The 12248-nt window shown below is 45.0% G+C and overlaps 1 protein-coding gene across 1 annotated transcript in view; it reads right to left on the bottom strand.

The window, feature by feature from the left end:
* LOC138794129 (high-affinity choline transporter 1-like) overlaps positions 1–7405 on the bottom strand; it is a gene marked incomplete at its 5' end in the record, with an annotated part of 78763 nt that extends 71358 nt beyond the window's left edge. The window contains one exon of the mRNA XM_069972898.1: positions 7312–7405. Coding sequence (XP_069828999.1) covers positions 7312–7405 — 94 coding nt within the window. The remainder of the gene's footprint in view (positions 1–7311) is intronic.
* Positions 7406–12248: the final 4843 nt, after the last annotated feature.

The following is a 12248-nucleotide window of genomic DNA, read 5'->3' on the forward strand; positions in this document are numbered from 1 at the left end:
TCTTCAGCAGTGTTATAAACTTTAAATGGGGTGCCAGTGTGCATGCCTTATAGACAAACCATCTTCTCATCATCCAGGGGGTCCCTAGCTATCGGATTTACTGGGAGTCGCTATGATGGCATTTAGGCCAAGGGGGGCGTCTGCCGTTAACCCCTTAGTGACCGCTCATACGCCTTTTCATGGTGGTCACTAATGGGCCTTATTCTGATACATACGCCTTTTTTGCAGCCTGATCGGAATAAGTGTATGCCGCACTCCTGCACCAGCATCGTAGGTGATGTCGGCTGGTCTCTGCTGTAACTACCTGTAGCGGAGAATGCGCTACTCCAGGTAATTTAACCCCTTGCATGCCACTGTCAAATCACAATAGGGGCATGTAACGGGTTCCGGTGGTGTAAGAGTGTAATACTTACCAATCGGAAGTCTACTTCTGGGGTCTGGCTTCAGATCCTTTTTTTGCCTCTACACAGCCATGCCAGAGGCAGAATAATGCTGACATATACAATACTAAGGTGGTAGTGCAGTGTATTGTATCAGATCATCACTGGTTATTATACACTAATGTACACTAGTGTAGATGTGAAAAAAGTGTGCAGTAAAACATATATACCCCCTTTCCCCATCTTAGCCCCAATAATAAAATGTCATTTTATTCCCCATACAAAATAATTACTTACATTGTTACATAAAACATAAAAAAACAACAAAAAAGTATACATGTTTGGTATTGTTGTGTCCGTAACTGCTCAAGCTGTATAACTATACCATTACTTCTACTGCTCGATAAATAGGATAAGTTCAAAGCAAATGTACCACCAGTACATTGCTTTTTTGTTCTTTACATGAATAGGCTGGCATGGGGATGCCAGTGGTGCAGTCCTTTTTTTTTTTAACCACTGCCTAGTTCCTGCACATGGCATTGGTCTATTAGCAAGCACTGCCCAGGCACGAAGCACTGGGGATTGGTCGGCTGCCCCCAGTGTGACGACCTGCCCTCCTCTCTGTGACGTGGCTCCATTAGAATCAATGGAGTCGTGTCACAGAGGGGAGGGCAGCTCATCACACTGGCAGCGGACAGGCCAGCCCCCAGTGCTTTATGCCCGGCCGGTGCTCGATAATAAACCGGCCCTTGCGTGGGAACCAGTCCGTGGTTCAAATAAAGGTCTGCGGCACCGGCATCCCCGCACTGGTGCCTGTTTATTCATGTAAAGAACAAAAACCCAATGAACTAGTGGTACAATTGCTTTAAAATTAAGAAAAATTTTAAATAATATTTATCTATACAAAAAGAGGTTAATAAAAATTCAGCTGTCCCACAAAAAAAACATGACCTCATATGGCTATGTGGCCAAAAATAAAACAACGGTATGACTCTTGGAAGGCGGCATTGAAAAAAGTAAGAAAATTGCTTGATCAGTAGGGTCCAAAATAGGCCGGTCACTAAAGGGTTAAATTTTCACAGCAGAGCAGAGCATGGATTTTCTGCAGCACATCAGTCCAATCGTTACTTTCTTCCTAAAACAGCACCACACATGTCCTCAGGATGCTAAAATTATTATGTTAATTTGTTTTCCCTGAGACCCATTGGCATCACAACATATCGGGTAAATTCGCCCCTGCGAGCCCCTGGGACGAAGGAATATTTAATGAAAAAATAACAATTAAATTTTAATCCTCTCCTCCATGAGGTATAAATAGGCTCCACCTCCCCCTAGACCTCAGTCTAATTATAAAGAAACATAAAACACAGGGAGGGAGTCTTGTGATGCCAATGGGTCTCAGGGAAAACAAATTAACATAATAATTTTAGCTTCCCTTACGTCCCATTGGCATCACAACATATGGGGAATTAGCAAGCATTATCCCCAATGGGCGGGTTATTTATTACGTCCGCATTAAGAACAGATCTTGCAAAGGTTGTTCTTGACAAGAAAGAAGTATCCAGCCTAAAATATCTCACAAAGGTAGTCAAAAACGACCAGGTAGCTGCCTGGCATATGTCCTCAAGTGGAGGCCACAGCTCTAGTAGAGTGAGCCCTGGTAAATTCTGGTGGATCCAGATCAGCAGAAGAGTAACATAAGGCAATGGAGTCACAGATCCATCTGGATATTGAAGGTTTTGAAGCCTTTCTCCTCTTGTTCTTTCCTGCGAAAGGGATAAAAAAATTCTCGTCTTTACGAAAATCACCTACTCTATGTAGATAGATCTTGATAGCTCTGGATACGTCCAATAAAGAAAGATCCAAGTCTTCTTTAGATGATCCAGTAGGAGAAAATACAGGCAATACTATAGGCTGGTTGATGTTGGCAAATGAAGCCACCATAGGCAGGAATCCTGGAAGGAACCTAAGGATAACCTTGTCTTGGGAAAAAATCACATATGGAGGTGCAGAGCCAAGGGCTTGAAGTTCTCCAACTCTCTTAGCAGAGGTAATGGCTAGTAAAAGAGAAACTTTCAATGTTAACTTGAAGTCTACTTCCTCCCAAGGCTTAAAGGGAGGAAGACACAGGCGTCTCAACACAAAGGATAAGTCCCATGGGTCTACCTGCTTTACCAGGTTAGGCCTAGTCTAGCCTTAACAAAATTCTTTACCTCCAAGATCTGAAAGAAACGTGAGTTTAGGTGTGCAGAGAGGGCTGCTATCTGCACCTTGATGGAACTAGGTTTTAATCCTTTATAGAAGCCTTCCTGTAAAAACTCCAATGACTGTGGAGTAGAAGGTTTAAGTCCATCAATACTCCTGCTTGCACACCAATCTTGAAAAATCTTCCAAATACGTGCATAAGATTTATTTGTAGTGCTACTACGAGCGTGAGAAAGAGTATACTATACCTTCTCAGAAAAACTAGAGTCTAATACGGTCCTCTCAGTCTCCAAGCTGTCAAGCTGAGGCTGGAAAGATTCCTGCACAGATGTTGACCCTGGAATATTAGATCCGGATGCAGAGGTAACCTCCAAAATTCCCCTCTGCTCATATTCATGGGCAGGGTGAACCATGCCCTCTTCGGCCAGAAGGAAGTTATTATTATCACTGACAACTGATCTTCATCAAACTCTGGGAATCATGGCTATGGGAGGAAAGATATACGCCAGCTGGTATGTCCATGGTATTGTCATTGAGTCCACTACCGTGGGATTGTCTGCCCTATAAAGGGAACAGAAATTCCTCAGTTTGGCATTGCTTGCTGATGCCATGAGGTCTCTCTGAGGAAGCCCCCACCTCTGGGTTAACTGAATGAACACTCTCCTTGAGAGAGACCATTCCCCCGGTAATGTCAGGCCTCGACTCGCCAATGTATTGTCGACACCCCAGATATGAATGGCAGAAAGTCTGGTTATTCTGGTTTCTGCCCAACAGAATATCTTCTCTACTTCCCTGAGGAGAGAAGGGGATCTGTTACCTCCCTGTTTAGGTACGCCACGCAGGCCATGTCGTTCATCCGGATTCTGACTGCTCTCTGTAAAATAAGAGGAGAAAAATGAACAAGAGCTAGGTAAATCGCTCTGAGCTCCCTCACGTTGGAGGGCAGAGCGGATTCCTATTGACTCCAAGATCCTGCAGTCGTGATGACTGTCAGATGAGCTCCCCAACCTGTTCCTGAAGCATCTGTCGTGATGGTTATCCAGTGTGGTTCTGAAATTAAAACTCCATGTTTGACTTGTGTCCACCACATTAGAGAAGGTCTTGTTTGAGTCGATAGAACATGCATCGCATCCAAGTCCTTCAGTCCTCGGTTCCATACTGTTAGTGCTTCTCTCTGAAGAAATCTCATGTGCCATAACGCCCATGGCACCGCGTCGGCAGCTGAGGCAAGGAGCCCTAGAAAGCGCATTAATGTTCTTATGGATACCTGACGAGGAGGAATTAGGAATTAAGTCTGATTTCTCTATGTTGATAAACCAACCTAATTGTTGAAGTATGTCCTGGACATAGTTCAACTGAACTCTCAGAAGATCCTGAGTCTGAGTCATAATCAACCAATCGTCCAGGTAAGGGATAACTTTATCCCCTGTAGACGGAAGCGAACCATCATGGTGACACTACCTTTGTGAAAACAAAGGGTGCGGAGGTATTCCGGATGGAAGGACTTTGAATTGTAAGTGTCTTACCTTCCCCTGGATTTGGATGGCAATTCTTAAAAATCTTCTGTGAGCCTTCAGAATCGGTACATGAAGATATGCATCCGGTAGATCTACGGTGACCATAAAATCTCCCTCCTGGAGGATAGATTTTACCGATCTTATGTTCTCCATGTGGAACGTCTTCTTTACGATGCACCTGTTGAGATATCGCAAATCTATAATAAGCCTCCAATTTCCGGATGGCTTCAGCACTAGAAACACTGGGGAGTAAACTCCCTGACCGATCTCGGATAGAGGAACATCCTCTAGAGCCTCAATGGAAAGGAGGTAAAGAATTTCTGTCTCTAGGACTAAGTGTCTTTCTGGCTTAAGATTTCTTGAAAGAAGAAATCTTGGAGGAGGAAGAGATGATAAATGAAGGACATAACCATTTTGAATAATATTTAACACCCAGTGATCTTTTCTTAATTCTTCCCAGGCAGGGAGAAACAAACTCAGACGTCCCCCCACTGGACTGCTTCTGCGTCAGAAGTCTGGTTTCTTGTTGGTGTCCTTATTCTGCTGCTTCCCGGAACCTCTTCTGGAATAGTTTCTTTCTCGACCTCTGTACTGGTATCTCCCTTTGCCTCGCTGAGGAGATTTTGCTCTGCGAAAGGAATCACGGCTTTTATAGGACAATGGTAGGGACTTCCCCTCCTTGTCAGACAATTCCTCCATTAATTTATCCAGCTCAGAGCCAAACAGCCTACCTGGCTGGAACTCAATATTACAGAGCTGAATTTTGGAGTTAGCATCTCCAACCCAGGGTTTTAACCATAGCGCCCTTTGGCAGCGGTCGAGAGCGTACTAGTTTTTTTACGCTAACCTGGTTCTCTGAGATGCAGCATCGCAGAGGAAGTCAATGGCCATAATGACCTTTTTTAAGGAGCGAAGGACCTTGTCCCTGCTAGCTCTACCTTCCAAATTTTCCTGGACCTTGGCCAGCCATCTTCTTAGGCTTCTAGAAACCTCAAAAGAAGAAATGGAGACTGCCCCTTGGGCTGCCGCTGCCGTATATGATCTCTTGAGGGCTACCTCCACCCTTCTATCCATCAGATCCTTAAGATTGGATCCGTCCTCCGCAGGCAGCACAGTACGTTTCGACAGTTTGGCTATGGCCGGGTCCACCTTTGGAGGCTCAATCCAGTCCTTACATTGTTCTTCCTTGAGAACATATAAGGTCTTAAACCTCTTGCTCAAACCCGGAGCCTTTTCCGGTTCTTTCCATTGCACCTGTAACATAGACAATGAAGTCTTACCCACAGAAAAAGCCCTAGGCTTTTTTGAGGAGGACGAGTCCTTATCCTCTTCTATTTCCTCAGGGTGTATTTCAGCTTGCACAGCTTAGCAGCTTGTGAATTCTATCAGCTGTGAAATACCCCCTGAATAATTCTCTCATCTTCAGAAGTAGAAGAGGTTTCAGAAGAAGATGATGACTTAACTTCATCAATCACAGTAAAACTGAAAATGACCATAATCCTACAGCCATAAAGTAATATACTCAAAGGCTGGGAGTAGAGAGAGAAATACTCCATTTGGTCTTTAACTTAGGACACGGGCGGCGATTCTCATTAGCCGCTAAAGTCTTTTGCACATAGTCCTTGACCCATACAACTACATCCTGAACATCAGGCTCCTCATAGGTTTAGGTCTGCATGAAGGACAGCGTACTGAAACACATAGGCATTCATAAATATTTTTATGAAAGAAAGGATGAATCTTATCTGGAAAAAATGATCCTCCTACGGTATCCATAGCCGTCAGGTAGAGGAGTCTCACACTCGGCACATGAAGTGCTTCCTTAGAAGGTCTTTTGCCAGCAGCAGGACTGGTCTCCATTTCAGACATCTGCAAATAATCAATGGATTACAATACATATAAACCACTAGCCTGGCTAGAGTGATACCGGAAAGAGACACTAGGTGGCAGCAACACTTACTTTTAAGTATATAGAAGAGAGATCACAGCACTTTGCACTCAGATGTTTTCTATTAGATCCAAATGAGCCACAGAAAATCCTTCCAGAGGAAGACAGCCAGACCTAGAGGTAGCAACAGCTTACCTTCTGCCTTGAACACACAGCTAATCCGGCGTGCAGAGAGCGCGCGCCGCTGCCGGCCTCGGAAATGACATCACGCCGACGCCGCAGTGAGACACACGCATCGCCGATGCGTTCCACAGTCGAATGCGACTGGAAGAAAAGCCAGTGGCTCAGGTGACACGCAGAGTGCGTTCCAAGACGCACTAGGTAAGAAAAACTTAAAAGCTAAGACCTGCAGAAGCAAATATCAGGATACTACCTGGACACCGGCTCCAGCGGCATCCCAGCAATCATTACCTGGAGAGAAAACCTGAATGCAACAGGTTAACAAAGCATAAAAACGGAGGAGGGACAAAGTCCCCTAGGGCTAACAGCAACGAAGTAAAAAAAGACTGAGGTCTAGGGGGAGGTGGAGCCTATTTATACCTCATGGAGGAGGGGATTAAAATTTAATTGTTATTTTTTCATTAAATATTCCTTCGTCCCAGGGGCTCGCAGGGGCGAATTTACCCCATATGTTGTGATGCCAATGGGACGTAAGGGAAGTGTGTATTATATTGAAGCTCAGCTCTAATGACTTTAATAGACTGAGCTGTAATACCACACACAAACTGAGGGGGTGCTTTTCTGAAAAAAAAAACAGCAATGTTTTTCTAATCCTGGAAAACCCTTTGCGTTCATACGTACAGCATCTGCAGCAGATTTGATGGCCCAGATTAGATTTGCATTAAATCTGCAACTTCAAATCTGCTGCAGATCCTGTATGTGTGAATGCACCCTTATGGTGCGTTCACACATACAGGATCTGCAGTAGATCTGCAGCAGATTTGAAGTTGCCCTCAAATCTGCTGCAGATCCTGTATGTGTAAACGCACCCTAAGGCCCTGTTCACACTGAGCAAACACAGCGGAATGCCATGACAAATGTGGATCTGCTGCGGATCCACAGCAGAAAATCCGATGCGATACGGTCTGTGTGAAGCTACCCTTAAAGGGATACTACTGCGAAAATCTTTTTCCCAGTAATTGAAACACATTTCAAAGTTATATAACTTTGTAATATGCTTCAACCACCTATCTGCCCCCCTTCCCTATCTCCCCCCCCCACCTTAAACCCCCACCAGGAAGTGAAGTGAACTCATTCTTACCTAATGACTGTTGACCCCATGGCAGCCATTTTGTGACAATGACATCATTAAGAGGGGAACTGGTCTTAGCCCTGTTTCCCTTAGCCTCCCTTTGTCAGATGATTCAGGTTGCTCAGCTCTGACTGGCTCAACAAGATGTAAACCATCTAACAGTCCCACAGAGTCAGTTAGATATCACAGGAGACAAAGTGCATCATGGGAAACTCCAAACCAGGAAGTGAAGAAAAAATGAAGACACTAACTGGAGCTTCAGTTCAGGGTTTTTTGTTTTTTTTTTAATCAGCGCCAGAGGTGTCCTTTAGGGTAGCTCCACACGTACCATATCGCAGCTGATTTTCTGCTGCAGATCCGCAGCAGATTTGACTAGATAAATGAACACAGCATTAAATCCGCACTGTAAAATCCGCTGCTGATCCGCGGTACGTGTCTTAACGGCTGCTTTTTCTATTTTCCAGAAATTGCACCACTCTTGCCCTATGGGGGTATTTTTGTTGCCACTCTTAAAGGGAACCTGTCACCCGGCATTACGGCGCAGAACCCGCCTGACCCCCCCAGTGGAGCCCCGGATACAAACCCTTTCCTGCAAGTCCTGCTCCTGGACCCGGTCCTGGGACGGAGATCTCACCTTCGGGAGCGGTGCACGTGCTCTGTAGAGAGGAGTCCGACGCCCATAGAGAATGACGGCTCCAGTCATTCTCTATGGGCATCGGACTCATCTCTGGTAATTTGCATACAGCGCACGCTCACCTTATGGCGCTGATATCTCCGTCCAGGGCCCGGGTCCAGGAGCGGGACTTGCAGGAAAGGATAAGTATCCGGGGCTCCACCAGGGGGTCGGACGGGCTCTGCGCCGTAATGCCGGGTGACAGGTTCCCTTTAAAGTTGTTATTAGAGAAAATCCTTTTTTTGGAGAATGATCCCTTGTAAACAAGTTAATCAAAAGGCGTCCCCATCCCCAGGAACCAGTTGTAAATCTGTGCGTAAATCCCTGCAGCGCCACCACAGGAGAACTGAAGCATGTGATTCATTTGTTTGTTGCCCATAGCAACCAATGTCAGCTTTCAAATATACACAAGTCCTGGTAAAATAAAAGGTTAGCTGTGATTGGTTGCTATAGACAACAAAGAACATTTCTACTATAAAACTGCTTGATGTTTAATAGAGATGAGCGAACCGGGTTCGGGTTCGAGTCCATCCGAACCTGAACGTTCGGTATTCGATTAGCAGTGGCTGCTGAACTTGGATAAAGCTGTAAGGTTGTCTGGAAAACATGGATACAGCCAATGACTATATCCATGATTTCCACATAGCCTTAGGGCTTTATCCAACTTCAGCAGCCACCGCTAATCAAATGCCGAAAGTTCGGGTTCAGATGGACTCCAGCATGCTCCAGGTTCGCTCATCTGTAGTGTTTAATTTACCTGCAGTGCCACCACAGGAGGAATGAGGTAGTACACTGTGCTGTTTAATATCAATAGGTTGTCTGTGTAATACAGGACAGGACAGGTCCTCCAGATTGAGAGACACTCTTTGTAAACTGTCTATTCTGATCTAGAGATAAGGGGGGAGATTTATCAAGCTGTTGTAAAGTAGAATTGGCCCAGTTGCCCCTGGCAACCAATCAGATTCCACCTTTCATTCCTCACAGACACTTTGGGAAATGAAAGATGGAATCTGATTGGTTGCTAGGGGCGACTGAGCCAGTTTCACTTTCCACCATGTTTGATAAATCTCCCCCGAGGTGTATGAAAAGGGAACAATCATTATTACAAGTGACTGAATGAATGGTGAATTTGTTGCCTAGCAACAGGAGCTTTACGCAGCAGGTGCCCACATAGGCGCTCCATACCTGATCATAAGCTGATCCTGCTGAAGTGAAGGCGTACGGCCATTACCTTTCTTAGAGAACAGATTGCGGGCGGCCGGTTGGCTTTTTCTGTGGCCCCGCTATGTCACATTATGTATTATTATTATTACAGCCCAGCAGTGCAGAGGAATGAGACGCTGGGCGCAGCATCCCGCCTGCATGTTGACACAGATGTGAGAATGTTTTCCGTGTTCACACACACATAATATAGAAGAGAACACGCAGCCGCATTCCAACAATAAGAGGACGTCCACCGCACGGCCATAGGATCCTATAGACCCGGCATTGTGGGAATATTATCATTACGGGTATAATGATCCCACACCAAGGACTGATGAAGGAAAAACGGCTTCCTGCTGGGAGGGAAAACAAGCTCTCCCCCCTGCAGTTCTCTCCAGTGACGCTAAGGCTGACCTTGTATGATCTATCAACCTTTAGCTCGCTTCATACTGCCAGCAAGCTGCAATCCCTTTATCTGGATGTTATGCTAAAATACTTATTTTAATTTATTTCATGTAAGCAGCCATATAAGACATACGTAATAGCAGATAATAGCGCAGGAGGCACAGGCACCTGATACCCCTCCCCCCCCCATAAGCATGGCCGACTAATGTACACGGTATAAGATGCTCATGGATAAGGGACAATGCTAACCCTTGTCCACCACTAATAGTGTCTACAATGGGCAAAGAAGCATCAAAACTGGAGCAGTGGAAGAAGGCGTCTGGCCAGATGGATCACGTTACACCATGTGGACAGCCAGGTGCAAGTGCATCACTTATGCTGCGTTTTCCACAGAGCGATAATTTGGCCGATCCTACGATTAACGATATCGAAAGAACAATGTTTCTTTTTAGAACGATCAGCGTTTAAACGGAAAGATATATCGTACGGAAAAAACGTTTTGCGATCGCTTAAGCCTATCTCGCACATAGTTAAAATCGGTGAACGACTGTTTACACGGAACGTAAACGTCGGAACATGTTCAAAAATCAAAATGAACGATTTCTCGCTTGTCGCTTGATCGTTCGCTGCGTTTACATGTACTACTATCGTTCGAATTCAATCGTTATCGTGCAAATTCGCACGATAATCGTTCCGTGTAAACGCAGCAATACCTGGGGAGGAGATGGCACCAGGATGCATTATGGGAAGAAGACAAGATGGCGGGGGCAGTGTGATGGGCAATGTTCTCCTGGAGACCTTGTGTCCTGGCATCATGTGGATGTTACTGTGACACCGACCACCTACCTGACCATTGTACACACCAAGAGAGGCCCTAATGGCAGCGGATAATGCCCCGGGGGTCACACAGCAGACATTGTACAGGACAAAGAGAACAAGATGGTGACTCGGCCTCCAGATCCTTAGATGTAAATTCCATCGATCTGTTGGATGTGCTGGAGAAATAAGCCCCATCCATGGAGAACCTAGAGACCCCGCCCCATACGGTAATAATGTCCCTATATAATAATAGTGCCCCCTGTGTCATCATATAAAATCATGCCCCCCTATGGTGATGATGCCCCCTGTACTAATAATGCTCATCCAGCTGTTCACACTACAGGTCTCCAGCCTGCTGCGAGTTTCAGGGATGGGATATGACAGGACACGGGTAAAAAAAAAACTGACAGGGTCCATTCTGTCTAGTCTTCATTGACCCCTGTGTAGACTACTGTACTAAACTGTGCAGGTGCTTTCATACAGGGCTGAAAACAGTTTGCAGATTTTCTAATGTAGTAAGTAAAACCCCTTCAAATTAGCCAAGTTTGCGGCTATAAATTGCATAAAAGTAGTAGTCTAGCTTGGAAACATCACCCTATTTTGGGATAATAAATGGGGGGGGGGGGGTTAGTCCTCTGATCAGGATCTTCCTATGTGAAGAGCAACTACAAAGAGCGGCATTTTCCCCGTCCTGCACTGATGTGGAAGAACATTGTGTAATGCCTCTTTTCTCCAGTGGTGGCGCTGCAGGGAGAGTCAACACTTACTTGCCTGATTACCCCACAAATTATAGATGATGCCGGGACCCAGTAGAGGAAGAGAGTTTATGGTCAAGGTATTTTTCTACAAAGCAGATTGTCCAAGGACGGCCATATAGCGATGAGCGGCTTTCAGCTCTGCCCTAACAGTATTACAGTCTGTTATATTACAGGTGCCATGATCAATCTGCTCTGGATTCTGCATCAAGAAGGAACATTATGAATGACGTGGATTGCACTTGACAGATGAGCAGCTGCACAGCCTCAGGGATTGTTTGATCTTCACCTTAAAAGGCCCCTTGTGGTGATAGAGTTTCCTAAATTTCCATTTACACAGAAAGATTATCTGCCAAAGATTTGAAGCCAAAACCAGGAACGGATTTGAAAAGAGGAGAGATCTCAGGCTTTCCTTTATGACCGGATCTCTGTTTATATTCTGTTTCTGGCTTTGGCTTTAAATCTTTGGCAGATATTCTTTCTGTGTAAATGGACCCTAATGCTAAATTTACAGGGAGCGATAATTCGCTCGATCGTACGATTAACGATTTCGAAGTAACGTTTTTTTTTTTTTTTATAACGATCAGCGTTTAGATGGAACGATATATCGTACAGAAATTTCGTTTTGCGATCGCTTAAGCCCATCTCACACATAGGTAAAATCAGTGAACGACTGTTTACACGGAACGATCTGCGAAATTTTTGCGAACGACGATTTAAGAACATGTTAAAAGATCAAAATGAACGATTTCTCGCTCGTCGTTCGCCGCGTTTACACGTACAATTATCATTCGAATTCGATCGTTATCATACAAATTCGCACAATAATCGTTCCGTGTAAACGTAAGACAGCGACCTGTGCATCTGAAGTGCAGATATGGGGACAGACTAAAGCCTGTATTACCCGGAAGGAGTATCGATAAAAGATTCACTATAACGATCGTTTGCTAATAGGAGATGAGAGAGTACTAAAATGCTCAGATGCTCGTTTCAAGTAACGAACCCCATTGAAGTCAATGGGAACTACAAGCATTTTTGCAGGGGACCAAAGCTCTGCACAGGGAAGGTTGTGGGAAAACCTGGAAACCTCA

The sequence above is a fragment of the Dendropsophus ebraccatus genome, chromosome 5 (assembly GCF_027789765.1).
Source record: "Dendropsophus ebraccatus isolate aDenEbr1 chromosome 5, aDenEbr1.pat, whole genome shotgun sequence".
In the NCBI taxonomy this organism is placed as follows: domain Eukaryota; kingdom Metazoa; phylum Chordata; class Amphibia; order Anura; family Hylidae; genus Dendropsophus; species Dendropsophus ebraccatus.